At 32.8% G+C, this 19724-nt stretch overlaps 1 protein-coding gene across 2 annotated transcripts in view; it reads right to left on the reverse strand.

Moving 5' to 3' along the window:
• Positions 1 to 19724, reverse strand: part of RTTN (rotatin) — a 79087-nt gene that overhangs the window by 27489 nt on the left and 31874 nt on the right. For both annotated transcript variants that reach the window (XM_054192804.1, XM_054192803.1), the window contains 8 exons: positions 17947 to 18101; positions 16529 to 16748; positions 14545 to 14673; positions 12125 to 12232; positions 11341 to 11499; positions 10098 to 10169; positions 6568 to 6760; positions 4050 to 4132 (listed from right to left, as the gene is read on the reverse strand). In XM_054192804.1, the coding sequence (XP_054048779.1) occupies positions 4050 to 4132; positions 6568 to 6760; positions 10098 to 10169; positions 11341 to 11499; positions 12125 to 12232; positions 14545 to 14673; positions 16529 to 16748; positions 17947 to 18101 (1119 nt within the window). The remainder of the gene's footprint in view (positions 1 to 4049; positions 4133 to 6567; positions 6761 to 10097; positions 10170 to 11340; positions 11500 to 12124; positions 12233 to 14544; positions 14674 to 16528; positions 16749 to 17946; positions 18102 to 19724) is intronic.

Genomic DNA, 19724 nt, shown 5'->3' on the forward strand with positions numbered 1-19724 from the left:
GAAAAGAAAGGGTTGTGTGTGTGGGGAGATGATGACTGCAGATTCGAACTAATACAAAAGAATACAAAAATTGTCCGAGTGGAAGGTACAGGAGAAATGTGAGGGTTTTGCTATTTATCTACTAGATATGAATAAAAGGTCTTTTCTTAACCTCTAGTATAAAAATCCCTCTGGCATTGCTTTAATAGGCTTGCAGTGATTAATTCTATTCAGTTCTCTTTTCAAAGGTTTAAATCACTTAACTGTATAGCACTCTGGTAACCATGGCTCCAGAAAATAAAGCACAGATTTTTATAAAATAGCAAGAAGATTTCATGGAAAAGAATGGCCATGACTTAAAGCTATCTGTGAAATGTCTGTAGATCTTTAGCCTGCACCATTTTTAGCTCAAGTTTTTAAACAACTGCTCATTTTGCTAAGCTGTCCTGGGCACAGTACAGCCCTAGTGTATTTATGCACTGTGAAACAAGTTGGTATTTCCATACTGATTGGTGTTCTCAATCATACGTACTAAACACAAAACAAACATGTTGGTTAAAATAAGAATTTGTTCTCTGTAATGATAACCTGAGTTAATGTTTAAACTATGAATTCTATACAAGACACAGATTTTTAATCTTCTCAGAACCAGACTTTTTGCAGTAGCCACATTCCAGTTTACAGGAAAATAAACTTGACAAAAATCTGTAATCACTGAGATCTTAAAGACACTAACTACATGCGAGTAGTACATATGAGTTAACAGAGCACAGATAATCCAGCCCTGCTGCTGTCTTTTACATGACCTTGAATCATTGATTTCATTCCCACATCGCCATTCTTTATTCTATAAAATGGGCAAAATTGTACTTGTGGCCTCTGCAAGACCTCTGAGAGACTGTTTTACATCCTGAAGTAAAAAAAGAATAACTGCTGTTATTAATGTACTTGCTTTTTAATTTTCTCAGTTTTACTTTCTGCAAATTAGGAGAAAAAATGTGGATACAGAAAAAAAGATGAAGCCAAAAGGTAATTTAGATACTATTTTCACTTAAGGTTACATGAACCCTGTGTGAAACCAGCCTTTCATAGCAGATAGCTCAATTAAAGTGTTGATTACATTAAGTCTAAAAACAGAGAAAACTAATAGTATATTTTTCTTATTGTCAAAACTATTTTCAAGTATCAAAAAAAAAAAAAAGCCAGCAGACCGTTTCTCTTCACAGAAAAGAAATTCACATAATCCAGTAAAAATATATCGCTTTTGCTTCTGCAAAGATCTTCAAGATGTGGTTTACTGAAGCAAAAAGCAGTTTCAGCTTCCTAGACTGACATTCATGAAATGAATGTATACGGACATAGTCAGAAGAACGTTTTTGTTTTTGTTTTTTTCCAGCGTTATTAAAATATTAGAGAAGAGCTTCCCATAGAAACAATTCTACTTGGTCTGATAGCTGGTAACTCACAATTCTTTGTGGCTTTTGTCATCAAATCTGCACCATACACACACACAAAAAATTTTTCCATTCACTAAGACCTGCAGACTCCCTTTCATCTGTGACGGGGCAAGCACGCCATCTAGTGGGCTTGGAGTAACTACATCTTCCTGGTAGCATCAACATAGACTAGAGACAAACTTTTGGTAATGACTTCATAAATGTATTTCTTTTTCTCACACACCAAAATGGAAAGCTTCGGGATAAACTGTAGGAACATAAAATGTGAAGTTATATAGGAATAAGTTGCAAATGCCTGATTTCAGAACAAGTTTGAATTTCAAAAAGTATTTCCAAACTTTACTAGATAGGCACTTAATAGTCACTAATTGCTTTCTGAAATACAGTTTGTATTTAGCCTCAGTTCCCCTCCTCTGTCTTTCTTCACCTAATTAATACTGGCATTGGAAAATCAGACCTTTGTATCTTTCCTTCCAGCTTGGAAACCGATCATCTGTAACATCATCACTAGTATTTTTTTAAAGATAAGAAACTTCGTTAATAAAAACAAGAGTTTACAGCTGCTAAAAATATCCATGAAGGACAAATGGAAATTAAATTAACTTCTATAAATGACAATCAAATTTTTTGTGTGAAATCTTCATATGTATCAGGGGAAGAAGGAAAAAAAAATAAACAATAACCACACTTGAATAAAACTGTCTTACATTTGCTGTAAAAGCATATATCTTAGCAAATATGAAGTCTACAACATCTGGAAGACTGATATAAATGAGTGTTTCTTAGTATTAGACTCTGCTTTCCGCTTCAAATAATTAGTTGTCCATTTGTTAAATAGAATTGTAAAGCTATTCCTTTATGTTAAACTATGATGCTACTTCACACGTATAAATAAAAATACATTAATTTGATCTAGTAGTTTACAAATTATTTTCAAGCTACTGAAGCTGAAGACATTTCATGTAATGAACTCTTCAACTCTTCATGAGAGCTCAAGCACAGCTTTAAGTAGATTAGACACTTAACCCCGATAAGAATTGCTGAAATTTAACATTTCCCTCAAGTAACATGAACAAAAAGAGATGAAATTTGCTCAACTTTTATTCCTATAAGAAATTGGTACTCAATTTATTCAGTAAAAAGCTATTTGGAAACAACTGCTTTTCATTAATGTGAGATTATTATGTACATGGTTTATTAGGTAATATTCATGTTAGCTTTATTTCCTGAGGTACAAGCACTTTAAATTATTTTAGTTTCAAATATTCAAATTTGCATATTTGTGTTTAAAATAACCCTAAGGGTTCTTGGGGGGGTTTATTTTAGATGAATGAAAATCAAACTCTTTAATAAAATTTCTGAAAAGATAAATTTTAGCTTAAAACTGGAGTATACTTTTTCCTCAATTATTAAAAACATGACAGATAACAGTAACAGTACTAGACAGCAATACATTTACAACAGAGAGTAAAAACAGTAAGGAAAAATTATAATTGCGAATTATTTTGAGACGAGATTTCAGTACTGGCTTTTCTACGTTTTTATTTTTATCATGATCCACATCAAAACTGGGCGTAACAATTTTAGTCAATAAAATAAGACAGTAAAGATACTGTAAAGAGTTGTGCTTTATCAGGCTTTGTCATATCAGCACACCTGTCTAACAGAAAAGGAACTTCTGAGCTATGGTACTATGGCTTTCATATTACATTAGATAATTATTCATAAATCAAAAATTTTTGAAGAAAATATAAAATTATAAAAATGGATTTCAGTGGAACACGTCAAGAGTTTTCTTGGAGTTATGCTGCAGTCTTTGAAAATATATGATTTTTATCAGGTAACTAATGAATGTTATAAAAGCTTCCTCCACAGCTTGAAGTGATGTTGCAAATCTGCTCTGGAACTGGAAGAATGTATTTCAATTTCTCTTCCTTTGCATTTGCCATCTTGAAAGACAGCATATGTTTACAGCCTTTCATTGCAGTAATCATTCTAGCCAGAAACAAATTTTTCAAGCAGCCACCTGCTTTCTCATATTTTTCGTGTCTATTTTGGGTCTTGCAAACTCTTGTGCCCCTTTCATATTTTATAAAAGCATTTTCAGAATCCAGAGTTTATTATGACACAGAATTTAATTTTAACCTAATGTACTTCTGTGGTTTTGATTGATCCAGTTCTGTAGCTGTGTAGTGTAAATATAGGTTCACTCTGAAAGGACAGTTTGGATAAAAACAGCAGAAGCGACAACTAGAGATGGAGATGACCGCATTTTGTCAATAAAAGCCAATTACAAAGTAATCTTTAGGGAATATGTCTTTCTGTGAGAAGCTACAGAATTCAGTACTGCCTTATGCATTTAACTAGTCAAGATAAGCTACCTTATTTATTTTTGCTTAGGTAAATAGCCATAAAAGATTTATTTAGCATATTAAAGCTACTTAAGACTAAGTTTCAATTTAGTTTCAGCTTTTTAATTTTCAGTTTAATTTCAGTTTTGGCTTGTTGTTTGTCTGGGTTTTTTTTTTATACCTTTGTAAGAGTGGTAATTTTCTTCAAAGCATTTAATGAACAACTTCATATTTAAAATAAATAGGTTACTCTGCAAGTTACCATAGTTTCAGATGTTGACTGAGAATGTGAAGATCGGCTTTGACTGGATGGAGCCTTCCAAAGATTAAGAGAATCATCAAAATCTGTAGGAAAAGTATAAAAAAAAGAATAAAAATCAAAATTGAACAAAAAAAAGTTTTCTTTTTCATTACCAGAAGACCAGCAGAGAGCATAATATGTTTTTCAACGTATTGTTTCAGTGAAACAGAAAAGTAGCCAGCCACAGTTATCCTTCCGAAAAGCTCAGAATACAAGTTTTCACACATTGTACCTATTAGTCTTATCCAGCAAATCCCTTGAATAAACAGAAAATAAATAAAATACAATTTTCAGCTGCAACATAAAATAGTCTGGAAAAAGCTACATTTTGCTCAAACTGCAGTAGCATAGCTTTTAGTCATTTGAAATAGTTCAGATTTATTTTTATTTAAAATGTAATAGGACAAAAGTATTGAAGATACTGGGGTCTCACAGCACAAACATAATGAACAGATGTGCTCTTCTTCAAAAAACTTCAAGTTCACATCTTAAGAGGGGTAGTTTCAAAAGAACCCATATTCATAAATATAATGAAGACAGAATTACTTTGTAAATCTGTTTCACAGTAAAAAGTGCCAAAAGTTTTATAGTGCAAGTCCTGGTTTTGAGGATTTCATATATATGGAAAAGAAAACAACGAAGATTATACAGATTCTGAGTGCAAAACCCACAAAAGTAGAAGTCCTATACATATCTTGGCTAATTACTAAACTGAGATAACTAATTTTATTTTTAACATAACTTTGCAGATGAGTTCTTTTTATATTCCTGAAAAATGTGAGGAAAAAAGTGACAAAAATATTTTCGGGAAGATAAACCCAAGCGAGATATTCTATTAAGAGATGACAAAGGACTTATCAAAAAGCAGAAACAGGTCATTATAGATAAACAACACAATTCTGAACCTATGAATGAAGGACATACAAGCCTTTCAAGCAATATAGTTTTAGAGATGGAGCAAACATTGTCCTGTCCTCCATTTTTAAATAAACAAAAATTTTGTTTCTTGTTCCTGAAGTATTGTAAGATGATTCTTCCCCATATTTCAAAAATGCTGGAAAAACACCTTTTTTTTATTTATTTTTCAATAAACTGATAAAACATATATAAGCTGTTCACTGAAAAGTTCTACAGTCCTGGAGTTTGAGCTACTCTTAGATATGATATTGCATCAGCTAACAGAACTACCAAAAGGCAGAAAAAAGAGGACCATGGGAGGAACGAAATGTGTTGGACTGAAAAAAATAAACTTCTAGATAAATAAAGGAGCACAGAAGAAACTGAGGATTTTTATGGCTGGAATTGTGTATACTGCTGACGTATTTCTCTGATAATTCAGTGAGTTAACCAAGAATATTTCTTCTCCTTGGTTCTGTCAAAGTCATAACTTAGTAGGGGAAACAGCATTCTTCAACATAAGTTTAACAGAAGCAGACCTATGAGAACTGTTTAAATCTGTAGCTTTACAAGATGGAAATACAGAAATGTAGGTACAAAAAAAAAAAAAAAAAGAAAGAAACCAAGAAGTATTAACTTATTAGTTTTCCCTCCCTTGAGCATTTTTTATTAATTGAGCTCTCTGAAGAACTTCCTACCTTTCCAAACTTAAGTTCATACTACATATTTGAACAAGAATAGGGGTTCCCACAATGCATCATACTAAGACTTAGAAATACTGTTCGAAAAACAATTAGTCAACATAAGAGTTAGATCTGAGATACTCCAAGGGTATATATACAGAGGTTAAAAAAAATAAATCAATCCAATCTGAGTATTAAATTTGATAAATCCGTGAATTAAACTGTATCCGTCTTAGAATGCAGCTAACTTCAGCATATTATACAGTCCACTCCCACTCATGCATCTTTGTAGGTGAACACATCAAGAAATAGGAGTCCCAGAAACAGTCCACACATTTCTTTTTCCTAAACTGTCATTGTACTGGTCTGTCATAAAGTCACAACTCTGAGGGTGGTGAGACACTGGAATGGGCTGTCCAGAGAAGTTGTGGATGCCCCATCCCTGGAAGTGTTCAAGGCCAGGCTGGATGGGGCTTTCAGCAACCTGGTCTAGTGGAAGGTGTCCCTGCCTAGGGGAGGAGTGTTGGAACTAGATGATCTTTAAGGTCCCTTACAACTCTAACCATTCTATGATTCTACGAGTCTAACTGTAAAAAGTATTTCACCCCCAATATTTTGCAAGACAATGTATCTCAGAACCAATTACATCTTTTCCATTTGTAACTTTTCGAAGATGTAAATAACAGCTCAGAACTTTTTCTGAGATATGTTAAACCAGTGACTTATCTATTCTTAGATCCTTAGAGCAATATTTTGACTTAAAAGCATATTTAAGTTCATGGTTTATATGTTCAAGTTCCGTTCCATTTTTTGAAAGAATTACTTGATATAAGTTACTCAAAACTAGAAGTTATTAAAGCAGGTTTAAAATACTGCAAGATTACATTAACATCACCTACCAGTTATACCACCTTTTTCTATTATGAGGTTGTCTTCCTTGGAAGAATTCAAATCAAACATATAACATCCTAAGTAACAGTGTTTTACCATCTGATTCACATGTTCATAGAATTGGCAGTGATACAAAAGGGCCTTAAGTGCAGGTTTTCCTGTCTGAGAGAGGCCAGATTCTTCATCATGTACACAGGGACCCTGAAGACATGAAATTAATAAAGATTACTTCTTTAAAGGAATCTTTTACATAAAATAAACTGTCAAAACCCCCCAAATGAAGCCTAATACTGTGTATGTGTGTATACACATAGCTGGTTTACAGACTGTAACAAACAGATTCTAAAAATCAAATGTAGATTTTATTGAGGCTGAGCTAATCATAATATTGTACAAAAAGAGCACTGATTTAGCAAACAGTAGTAGCTGTTTAGCTCCTAAGAAATTTGTTAACAGCTAAGTAGAAAGTCACAGAAAGCTGTAACTGAATGGTTTTAATCCAGAGTATGCATCAGAAAACTTTACAATTTTCATTTCTCATTTAATTCTACTTACAGATATCAACTAATGCAAAAGTTTTCTTTAGAAAAAGAGCACACTTATACTAAGATAAGAGCAAATATCCTGAAAAGGTCATCCTGTTCTAAAGTATACTGCCATTATACTACATCTATCCAAGTCAATCTACTATGATAAAAGATTTATTTAGAAAACAAGACATAAAAAGAAAGAAATTCTCTTTGAAGAATGGGTTTCAGTCATTTCTTTTTAAATAGTGACTTCAGGGAAAACTTTCTGAAGAAGTGGATTTACACCTGAAAAGAAAGACTTCATAGTCTTTTTTCAAATAAACAGTTTGATTTGAATGCCTTTGTTACAGTATTTCTCCAGTGTTTTCTATGGTAACAGGAGAAAACAAGAAGTTTTATTAAGCTACAACATAACCTGATTTAGAGTGACCATAAAAATTAGAAGTGTTAATTGACAAAAGAACCCAGACCGAGAAAAATTCAAATCAATTAACATTCTGCAAGGCAGTTTTAGCAGGCATCTTGCAGTACTTCAAAAATAAACTAGTTAAAATTACGGAAAGAAAATTTGCCAGTGCTAATTGGAAACTTTCTTTGGCAGTCAGGAAAGAGGCAGCAGTAGATCAATTGCAAGTAATTTCAAAAACACTATTTGTCCCCAAGAGGCTCTAGATCTCATCCAACCCCTCCATTTATACTGAATACAAACTTATGTTCCAAGAAAACAAAACAAAACAAAAAACAGATCAATTAGAAGCAGTAAAACTATTCTGTGTTACAGGGTAAGTTATAACCAGAGTTTTGGGTGGCTACTGCTCATTCTCTTTGGTCTCTGTAATATATAAACAGACTATTTTCACTATTTGCCTTTTATGCCAATTAATGGAGAATCAGATATGGCAAACAGTTTGAAGAAGAATGTAGCATTACAGTGTAAACTGTTTATGATGAATTATAAAACTGTACTCATACATTGTCAGCAATATAGACTGTATCAACTACGACAAATACATACTTCAAAAATTTTGTTAAATTTAGTCAAAATTTTACTATTCAGAACGGTCTTGGCCAGTTAAAAAAGTTATGCCAGATACTTTATTGTACAAGAGGGGCCCTGAAAGAGTTACTCATCAATTACATTCAGGAAGTGTTCTGACTTCAGCAATCTTCATACAACACAGTATGTTGCAGTCTTTACACAGATCAACTAGATAACACCAACACTACAGCCATTCTCATGAAAATACTGGCCTACGAACTCTAAGCAGCCTTTCCTTTTCCAGTCCTATTTGCCTAAGGGATAAAACAATAATGTTCTACTTTGGCTACAGTACACTATTCCTACTATTCATCCAGACCCACTTAATAGCTCTCCTTTGAACTTCCTTGCATTAAGGTCAACATACAAACTTCTTATTCAGGACAAGGGAAAAAAAGTAACTCTGAAATACAGAATTTGATCTTGGTGGTATCTTACAGTTTTAATTGTTGTTTGTATTTTCCACAGTTTTAATTTACCAGTTACTATATAAGCTGTTGTTTGATAATATCTTTCAGCATGAACACTTATTAAGTGATGAGCAATTTCCATTAAATTGCACTTCTTAATAAGAATCACATTGACTCAAAGCTTTTATTAATTGCACTGGAATTCATCCAGAATTCTGCAACTGGATTCAATTTTTTGTCACCTCACCATAGTTGTTGAAATGTTTAGAAAAAGACTAAAAAGCAACTTTAAATAGAGTCTGTATTGACAACTTGCAATGGCTGTCCCTTGTAAATCCCCTGCTGTTATAAATAGTAATTCTTTAAATTCAGACTGATGAAATATAAGAAATAAGCAATAAGAGTGAAACAAGGGCCAGATTGTTAAGATTACTTGAACATCTTCCTTTATGATTAGATGTAAAGGAAAGATAAGACATACTGTAAAATACAGCTCTACAAGAAATAGCATAATTGATTTTGGGTGCAGCTGAATCATAGATAACTTATCCTAGTAAAATAGGAGGAATATCTTTCAACACTAACTTGATCTTTTGCAGAAAGGAATAGATAAAACAGGATGTGGTTGCAACTGCACTTTTCTTCAAAAAAGAACATACACTGTTTTCATATAGGTACGATCTCACATAGTTGAAGGAGCACGATAGACAGAAAGAAGAGGTATCAAGGCCACAAAAATTTGAAAAATGGGGAACTAAGATGCAAAGATCTTTATGTACAATGAACCAGACTTGCTGAAAGTAACATGAGATGACTGATGATGACTTGGAACTGGAAAATCTCCAGGAGATCTTATCAGTTTGCATAAATATCTGATGAGAGAAAGTAAAGGGAGAAAGACTCTTTGCACTGCTATCCAGTGACAGGACAAAAGGCGGTGAGCAAAAATGTGAAATACAGGAAATTCTATTTAAACTTAAGAAAAAAAAACAAACAACTTTTTCCCTGTGAGGGCAGTCAAACATTAGAACAAGTTGCCCAGAGAGGTTGCATAGTTGGAACTCCAGAAGGGTTATGTTTTTAAGACTCATTTAAATTGATTGAAACAACAAGCTACTTCATCTTTCTTTGGAAAGGATTGTGTCTCATCACTTACATTATTTCTTTCAAAACTTTTTATAAACATAACATTCTCAGAATTCCTTCTCCCTCATACCCCTCAAATCACGTTACATTCCAAGTGTAGGTAAAATAAATGACCAATTTCTATCTTAAAACGTTAATGATACTATGTAAGTAAGCAAGTTTCCTAGGCGCTTAAAGATATTACATTCATGAAATGCAACACATATATAGAAATTAACATTAGTTATTTTCTTCAGCTTGCTGGAATTTTGAAAGAAGTTTGTCTATTCGTATATTTCTCTTTCCAAAATGTCACTTTAGACGGATAATTTTTTAAGTTTATATTTTATAGGTATACTAACATAATGTTTTATATCAAATAACGTCTCTCTAAGACGTGATGACCTTTCTCATGAAGTGTAATAGTCACTCACTTGCCAAATACAATCTTTCACGTCTTCTGAAGGAATTGGAATCACAAGGAGATTTTGTAGAATAAAAGCAGCCTGAAAGAAATGAAAGCATCAATATTGCCATCTAGCCATCACAGTTCAAAAAAACCACATCAGATTGAACAGCACAATCTACATATTATTCCGTTGCTTCAGATATATGTTGAAAAAAAAATAATTAGAAGGACATAACCTAAAACTCCCTCAAACTTCACTTATGACAGATGTCATTAGGGCATGGCACAAGAGAAGGCTGGTAAGAAAAAAAGACAAGGAAGAGATGGAATAGAAATCATTAGGAAACAATTATTTTTAATATAAAATGCTTTCATCACTGTTCCAGTACAGTCAATCCTGTTGAATATAAGCATTACATAACAAGAAGTATTTGAAAAAAATCCCTGAGCAGGAAAACATAGGAACTGCTTATGACCTTTCACTCTATTGTCCTCATTATTTCTTTTTTTACTTACTACAAAATAACTGGGGCAATGTGGGGGACACATTGGGACAGAGACATGCGTTCCAAATATTTTCCTTTCTAAATACATGGCATATGTGTTTTTCTAATTTATATTACACACTTTTCACATGTATATGTGTATGGATTGAAACTGCTTTTTTTATATTTTGTCAATCTTTTGTTAATAATTTGACTCTTAGGAGACTACTAAAATTATTTGGAAGTTAAATAAAAATACGAAGCACGCATTCTCAAAAGCATTTTGCACAAATAAATTCAAAATATTACATTGGAATATGTAATTAGTTGAGCAACAGAGCTGAGAAGAAACTAACCCACTATTTGTCACTGTTGTTCTTGTTGTCATTGGAAAAGAAGAAAACATCACAAAAGGTGCAAAAAACATGTACACAGTTTAAATACAGTATTATATAGTTCTATGTGCTGTTCTACCACAGTACAAACTTTCAGTTTAGTGCCTAGGCAAATTAGATTACTTCATGTCTGCAATGAAGAGATATTTACTACAGATCAGGTGACGGGTTTATGAACACCAAAGTGTTCACAAAGTGAACAAAACAGCCACTAAAGTCTGGGCTAAATTGTTACTCATTAGCAACGTATTTGTCTGCCTGAGTAAGCCTTAGAAGTTTTTATTAGTTCACTTGTATTGCTTAGATGATTTCTGCTTTTACACTGGTCATCTGTATTTGTTCCTTCAAATTGACAATATAAAAGAGCAGAAGGACACAAGAAACATACCTCCCTGCGTACCATGCTACATTCAGATTGGTCCAGAAGGATGTTTATCACTGTTCCCCACAGCCCTCCTGAAATGTTCTGGCAACTTTCTGCTAAAGCAATACATCCTATTTCAAGAGATGTAAGGGCTGATCCTATTCCAAGCGCTGTAAATCTGACCTAGCACATACAAGCACAACACAAAGCATTATTGGTACAGCAATTAGCAACACATATTTTAAGTTATTAAGTTCTATCAACTGAATCTGGAGCTTAAGGGAATTAATTTAAGAAGTAACAACCTTTTTTCTTATATTTCTCTGGCCCCATACTCATATTCACAACTATTTGTACATAAAAGTGACAGAATTAATAGAATATATTTTTTTAATACTTAAAAATACTAAGATAACTTTCAATATTCTACACATTTTGCCATTTAAAAGTAGTTCCATTTTGCAAACTCATATAATTTAACAGATTGGCATCAAATACATATGCTCTAAATTCATGTAAATGTTTCTGCTTTGCAGCTAAGTAACAGAAACATCAATGAAAACTGACTATGGATCACGATCATGAGTGACTAATGAAAGCACATAAGACAGAAGATGTAGGTAAGGATTTCTCAGAAAATGTTTATATGGGAACATTCTCCCTAACTTCACTGTTATTTAGGATATAATCAGTAACGTTTTAAATAGTGCAAAACAATAGTTTCATATCAAATAAAATAATGAAACAAAAATTTTGCAAATACCTCAGGGTCAAAATAAGATACCAACTGAATGTTGCATTAACTAACCTCAGGGTCTCTATCTACCCATAAAGGAACCAGCCATGCCAGACCTAGCTGAGAAGCAACTTGTTCTTCACTGTTATCATAAGGCAAAGACCAAAGAGTTATCCAGTCCTGATTAGAAAACAGAAAATAAATTAACAAATTATTTTACAACTCCTTCAATGTCATGCCATTCCACTAGCAGTCTGAGCTACCGATTACATACTACAGCACTTTAAATGCACACAATACTGATATATTCCAAGAAAAAGATTTTGATTCTGACTCTGTAAACACATATTTAAGCTGCTGACTTCACCTACTGAACAAAAGTAAATTTGTCTCGTCTTCTTCATAGAATTAGGACAGCAGTGCTAAAGAGAAATTAAATATTTTACTTGAAATACTGGGAAAATTAGTTTAATTCAAAATTTACTCCTTGCATTTTTTAATTTTGCTTATTATTAACATTATCTGTCTTTCTCTCTTATATTATAAATGTGCAGAAAACTATCAAATAAGAACATGCAATTATTTCTTTGATCATAATTCATTCTTTTTCTTCATGCACCTGCCATTAAATAAAGTCACAGAGACTACCACAGACTACCAAATTCCATGAAATCATACTTGACTTGGGAAATTAATTTCTTTAGTTCAGGTTTAAAAAAAAAAACAAAACAAAAAAAAACCCCAAAAAAAACCCAAAACCCCCAAAACATACCTGCAAAGTGCTCTGTTTAACCATGGCACTGCAAGAACAATGCATTAAGTTCATAATGAATCATGATACCTAAAATTTTAGTATGTGTCTTGTGACCATCTCAGTCCTGTATATTTTCACACAATAGATAACTGTTGTTTCATTTGGATCAGTGTATTTTCCATGGATCTTCTCAATATGCACAATATTAATTATGAAAAGCACATTATTTTTACAATCTTTGAATTTGGGGAGGGAGGGCATTAACGTACAAAATGAAATACAAAACATAGGTCAGCAAAGCAAGACCAATGAAATGATGCCATAGCAAACAAACAAAACATTGCAGCAATTCTAGTCCACCCTAAGTATATGCTCTATTTCTCACGTACTCCTACAAACATCTGTAAGTACCTTCTGTCCATCAGGATCCTGAGCCAAAGGATCTTATGTATGACTTAACAAGGTGCTGCTTCTCATAATGTAGAACCATACTGGTTCATAGTACTGCTACTGAGCGAAAATAACTTGCTTTAACTAGTTTTAATTTCAAGTCATTAGACTGTGCACTTTAAGTTAGCATTAATTAATTTAAAAATCATAGTTATCCAGTGTAACTCTCGTATAACACTACTTGCACAGAGAAGACTAATTTTGCATTTCTCTTTCTGTAAGATTGCACACTAAATCACACGATAGCAAACAATGGCCAAGATTTAAAATTTCTTTGAAATTATAATTTGTTAGTACATTTTAGACAGTAACACTGTTGCACACACAAATTATGATTTATAGCCACAAAAAAAATGCCACTGATCATTATGCTACTATACATATTATTCTATGAGACTGATACAAAAAAAAAAGTCCACTCCTTCATCCATGCATTTATGATCTAATTCTTTGGAGGCTGCAGTTCCCCTGCAATTTTAATAAACTTTATCTTGAAGCAGGAGTACAGAACTGAAGAAACAGACATCTAGAATTTGGAGAAGCAGGTATACTGCTATTTCTAGTTACATATGTACTTGATCATATTGAAAGGTATTCACTTGTGGCTATCGCAGATATTAACAGGAGTGGATATTTTTTCCCCGAAATGATTACACTAAATTGTTGAACTTGCTTTAACTGCTTCCGGATGAAGGCCATTTTTTTTAAACTCTCAAAAATTTAGCTCTCAAAACACACACATGGGAACAAAGCACAGATGTAAATTTTGCTAATAAGCAATGATATCTCCTTTTACAAGCAAGACAATTTTTTCATGTATACATATATACTCACACATACGAAAGAATACACACATATATACACACATATATGTTAAAAAGCCTGTTATCTATACAATAATAAGAAATAATGCTGTTATAGATCCTTAAATTTATTCATCCTACATAAAATCCTGATTTTGCATATTTTATAAAAAGAAAATTATACCTTATTCTGATCAAAGGTCTTTCTAAATCCACAGAATTAGGTGCAGAATGATTTCAGTAAGGTTAGAACTGAATCTTCAGCTTTCTTGTATACTATACTCGATCCTATTCATTTAGCTGACATTATATACCACAAGGGATTACCTGATTATTTTTTTTTTATTTTTACTATGTGCTGCAAATGTAAGACGACATCTTCCTCTACCACATGTGAAAATCCATCATTAAAACTTTAGCAGTTAAAATATATCCATGCATACCCCTCAAAAATTACAAGATAAGGACAACTGTAATGCACTCACTGTATCCTTGGCTTGGGCCATCATTTCATGAGATAAGTGAAGCAAGCAGAGAACTGTGCTTTTCGTAACACCTTTTCCCATGAAGGACATAGCGTTTCCTCCCCATTCAACATAAAATGATGAGATGACCTAGGGATGGGGATAGAAGTTCACGGTAGCTTCATGGTAAGCAGTATAGAGGTAGAGTACAAGCTGTCCTACATGCTACTAAATCATAATTTAAATTCATGAAAAGATGGCAGATTTTTAGCTGAATTTTAAGAATTTATTTATTTATGAGTCATTCAGTCATGTGATAGTTTCCTGTATGGCTAAACCTCTGAAGTTCAACATTTTTTATTCACTTCAAATGAAGAATGCAGTGGAGCTTAACAATAAGCACAATATTGAATAGAAAACTGAAAGTTGTTTTTTTTTGATGGAAACAGTCCATTTGCTGTACCAATTTTTTTATGCTATGTTTGGAATTAAAAATATAATTTCTTTCCAGAATTCTGTGTTCAAGAAAAAGTGTCATTTATATCTTTTATTGTGATTTGAATTGGAATAACTATATCAGCCTTCCATATCAAATTCTAATGAACAGAAATAAAGGTCACTGGATCATAAAGTAAAATAAACTCTCTGATCAAATATCTACTGATACATGTTAAAATAAAAAGCATGCTGCTTTCAACAGAACACAACCAAAAATATTTTTTTTTAAATTATAATCTTAAACTTACACTTCTAGACATATTTTTCTCCCCAAAGCATGGTGATTTAAACCTTATGATTTTTGCTGCAGTTCCTTCTTGCAGTGTCCCACTCTACAGGAATTCCTTTCAAACCTCCTTTTTCCCCTCCCCGCCAAAAGCCCCCTACATTTACTTTCATATTTAGGCCGAGTAAAACTGCATAATTCTTCTGCACATAGAGCTTATGTATCACCAGTTGATTTCATTCCGTAACATTTATTATGCTTATGTCCAGTAATAATTTTTCTTTCACATGACAACATTTATAATATTGGTGCCATTTCTAGATTTCTAGAAGCAAGTCTAGAAATCTAGTTTCAGTCTAGATTTCAAACTGCAGAATCTAATAAAATCGCTCTAAAATATTTATTTCTACTTAAGAAATCTTGTAAAGTTAAGACTTCCCCCTAAAAGACTGTATCTTTTTTTCCATCACAGATATGGTTATCATCTACATACAAACTTTCCTAACACTTATCTGGTTGCTATTCATATCATTAAGAATCACAAATTAATTAAAACTACTTTAAGACTTTTTCAAGCCTCTTCCAATGTAACAAATAGATTTTAGTATTTTAAATTAGAAAGAAAATTTCTAAAGGTACCTACCTTACTGAATACTTGTGAAACAAATTTTAAGATGACCGGAATTTTCAAAAGATGTAATTTTAGGTGCAAAAACTAATTGCCTATCACACCCATGGACTTAGCAAACAAATAAGAATGAAATTTTTAGCAAAACTTAGCAAACACTCAAAACAAGAATGAAATTTCGGCTTCCCAACAACTGCAGCATCTTGCATTACATCTTTCCTGCTTTCTCGGTATTAGTAACATGTCTAATAAGTTCCTGTTCCCCCAGACCCCCTTTCACAAATGGATTTTGCCTGTGGGAGAAGATCTTGGATTTTTCCTTATAATTTTTTTTTTTTTTTTTAAAAAAAGAAAAATAAAGCACACCAAACCCCCACACAGCTATCTTTCATCTTGCTTAAACTACAGCCACTTTATATTGCCTCTTAAATAGGGGATGAAAGCACACACAATACAACGTATCATTGTAAGTGCAGATACACATCGCTCAATCTAGTCTCCATATTTTTGCTATTTACTTAGCAGAAAAAAAAGCATCTTTCCCACACCTATTCCTAGTGATGACATTCACTAAAAGTACATCCTAAAAATTATAGTGTCATTAGTTATACAGCATTCAAACCAAAAGCTAAGTTATAACATAAGCAACTTGCCTCAAGAAGACCTGTTAAATATTTCTTACAAATTGTGACGGGTTCAACTGCAGCGGAGTAGGTACTCCAGTCTGGAAGGGCAGTAACATGAACCATTCCTCGTAATGTTCTCTCCAGTGAAGGAAGTCCATAAAAATGCGGTGCATCTGTTAGCCTTAAGCATTGCAGCAGCTTCAGAGCCAGCTCGGTTCTGAAAGTGCCAGCAAGTTCCAAGCCCTCTCTGGTTTAGTCGACAAAAAAATAAAAAAGAAAAGTCAACTGCCAACATGAAGCTATTACAATGAATCATTTTACAAGAGGCCAGTGCCTCATTTTTCTATGAGTCTCAGCATCTCAGTTAGTTACTGTTGCCTTACACAGAATAATATAGAATTTGTCATTTCTAGCCTCACCCAGGTTCTGAAAGCATAATATTGCATCTGATTATAACAGGGCTGCTTAACCAAAATAGGACAAATTAAAGATAACTCTAATTATTAAGAAGCATGTTGAATAAAGAGAGATTGAAGACGATGGATAACATAAGAAGATTTGCAAAAGCTAGTAGCTACAATTATGCTTTGTCTGGTTCAAGAGACAAGTTTAAAAATATTTCCTGCAAAATATCATCAACCCAGAATTAAGGTAGACAGAAAATACAGGAGTGTGAGATATAACTAGCAGGGATTTCTATAATCCTCCCCTTTCCAGCTGTCAAAATTTTTAGAAAACTAATAACTGTGTGGGAAGAATGAAAAAGCTAATATTTTGAAAGTATCTTTACAAATAGTTATGTTGTGGCACTTAAATAAACAAATGTTAGCTTAAGCTGCAATTTTAGTATCTCTTAGAATACACTTGGAAGGAGAGATTTAGTGTAGGAAGATGTTATATTAGAAACTCAAAGGAAAAAAAACTAATAGGAATTAATTTCTGTGTTTGCCTGATTATCAGAAAAAGGTTGGGACTTCATCCTCGAAGTAGCTGTCATAAATAATCACTAATGTGGACCGACATATTGTATTAGGCCAAAAAGGAGTTCAATGAAAATAAACATTTGTTGATATTTCAAATATTTCAATGTTTTACTTTGCTATAAATAAATGGCACAAAATCAACCAAGTTATCATTTGTTTGTGCAAATTTCCAGCAGTGAAAAAGAAATAGCCCAGCTTCTCCTTGCAATCAGTTTAATTACCATTTGCTGAAAAAGTGACCGCTAGTACATACTCTTCCAAGTTTCCCGGTTAATTTCCTAATTTTACTGTGAATAGGCGTATCTAATGTTGATCTTCACTTCAAGAGGACTATATTCCATTTTTACAGTTTAAAACGATAGAGTCATGATGTAATTCTATTCAAATTCTGACTGAGATACAGCAGCAGTAGGTATTATGATCCCCGTCAGAATTATGCAGGCAGGTCCATTTACACTGTACCTGTCAGCCACTGACACAGAACAAAACAACAACGTGTTAAAAAGACGAATGAGTTCTTTATCCAGACGCTGCCTGACAGCAGTCTGTATTTCATTTATTTCGTCCCGCACTTGGGATTCTGATCGCACCAAGAGGTCCAAAAGAGATTTTGGCTTCTGAAAGAAAAGAATAAAAATACATTCACATAATGCATTGTTTAAATCCTATTTTAATTCTCACACTAAAGCCATTTTTCTGTTGAGAGCTTGCAAATCACATACATTATAAATCACAAATTCCATGATCACTTTATTAAGAAGTATTACTGTAAAAAGCCCAGCAAAAAATTCCTATAATTACCAGTTACTTGAATCTACTAAACATCATAAAAAAAAATCTACTGCTAAGGCTTTTAAAATCTCCGGCATTAAGTCATAATACATTGTATATTGAAACATGAAAGAAAAGTCAAAGTTATATACAGCAATAATTTGCAATAAAAAAAAAAAATAGATCACAAAACCAGAAAACACATAGTAGAAATATTAGTTCAAGACATACCTTGTATGTCTCAGTTCCTTGAAAGACTTAAAATCATTTGATAAAAAGACTTTATATTAATATAATGAATGGGCCATACTTACATAATTTCATGGGATTCCCAGTTAGCCATATAAATTAAAGTACCTGAATTCTATAAGTAGTTGAAATGAAATCTACTAGCATTTTTTTTTTCATAAACGTTTAACTTATATTTTAAAATGGGAAAAACACAAGTGAATGCAGACTTTACGTATGAACTTAACATATGATATCCCTTGTAAGAACATAAATGATCTTGCATGTGGGCAGTATGTCCTCGCTTTGTGACGAACAGTACTTTCCAAACTTCTAAAACTGCAGCCATCACTTTTTTCTTTGTCATTGATTGTTTTTATACAGCAAGATCGGATTATTATATTTTGACATATGAAAGTTGTTTTCTACTGCTTTGAGATGTTAATTTCCTATTTGTTTTTATACTTTCCAATTTTACACATCTTACTGTATAGAACAAATCTCTCAAATAGAAAGCACAAGAGCCTAGAAAAACTGAAAAGAAAAAAATAACATTCTTTCAATATTGTACATGCATTTTAACTACAGCAACTGAGCTGTATGCTCATATAATACCTTCTTCATACTTATAAAAATATTTTATCTGGACATTTCATAACCATTTAAAATCAAAACTGAAGTGACAGACACACGGAAAGCAAAAATTTCTGTCCTAACTTTTAATTCTTTTTCTTAATGCAAGACAGATGATGTTCATTTGTATCTCTTTGCCAAATAGAAGGTTCCAACGCACCTGTATGGAACCTCATGCTTTAAGTTATATAGACCATACATATGTAGTTACGTATCTAAGCATATATATACAGCCATATATGTATGCACACACATATGTATGTATAGTTACGTAGTTAACTCTATCATTTAAGTATTTATAGTTATATGTAGATATAGAGCTCTGCATAGAGCAATGCATAGCTAACTATAGTTATATGGCTCTATACAACCATATTACCATAGTTAACTACACCAGAGCAAGGCACACACAGATAGAGGTTTGCTTTTGGCAAATATAGTATTTGAGTTTAGAGAAACAATTTGTATAACAAGTAAAGGAGAGAAGGATGTTTACTCTTGTTCAAAGTTACCTTCCCCAAACACTAAATCCATAGCACTGACCCCAAAGTAGCAGACATTAATACCACAAGATCTGCTATTTCTTGCTTTTGTTTAGAGAAGTCATT

The sequence above is a fragment of the Rissa tridactyla genome, chromosome 2 (genome assembly GCF_028500815.1).
Source record: "Rissa tridactyla isolate bRisTri1 chromosome 2, bRisTri1.patW.cur.20221130, whole genome shotgun sequence".
In the NCBI taxonomy this organism is placed as follows: Eukaryota; Metazoa; Chordata; class Aves; order Charadriiformes; family Laridae; genus Rissa; species Rissa tridactyla.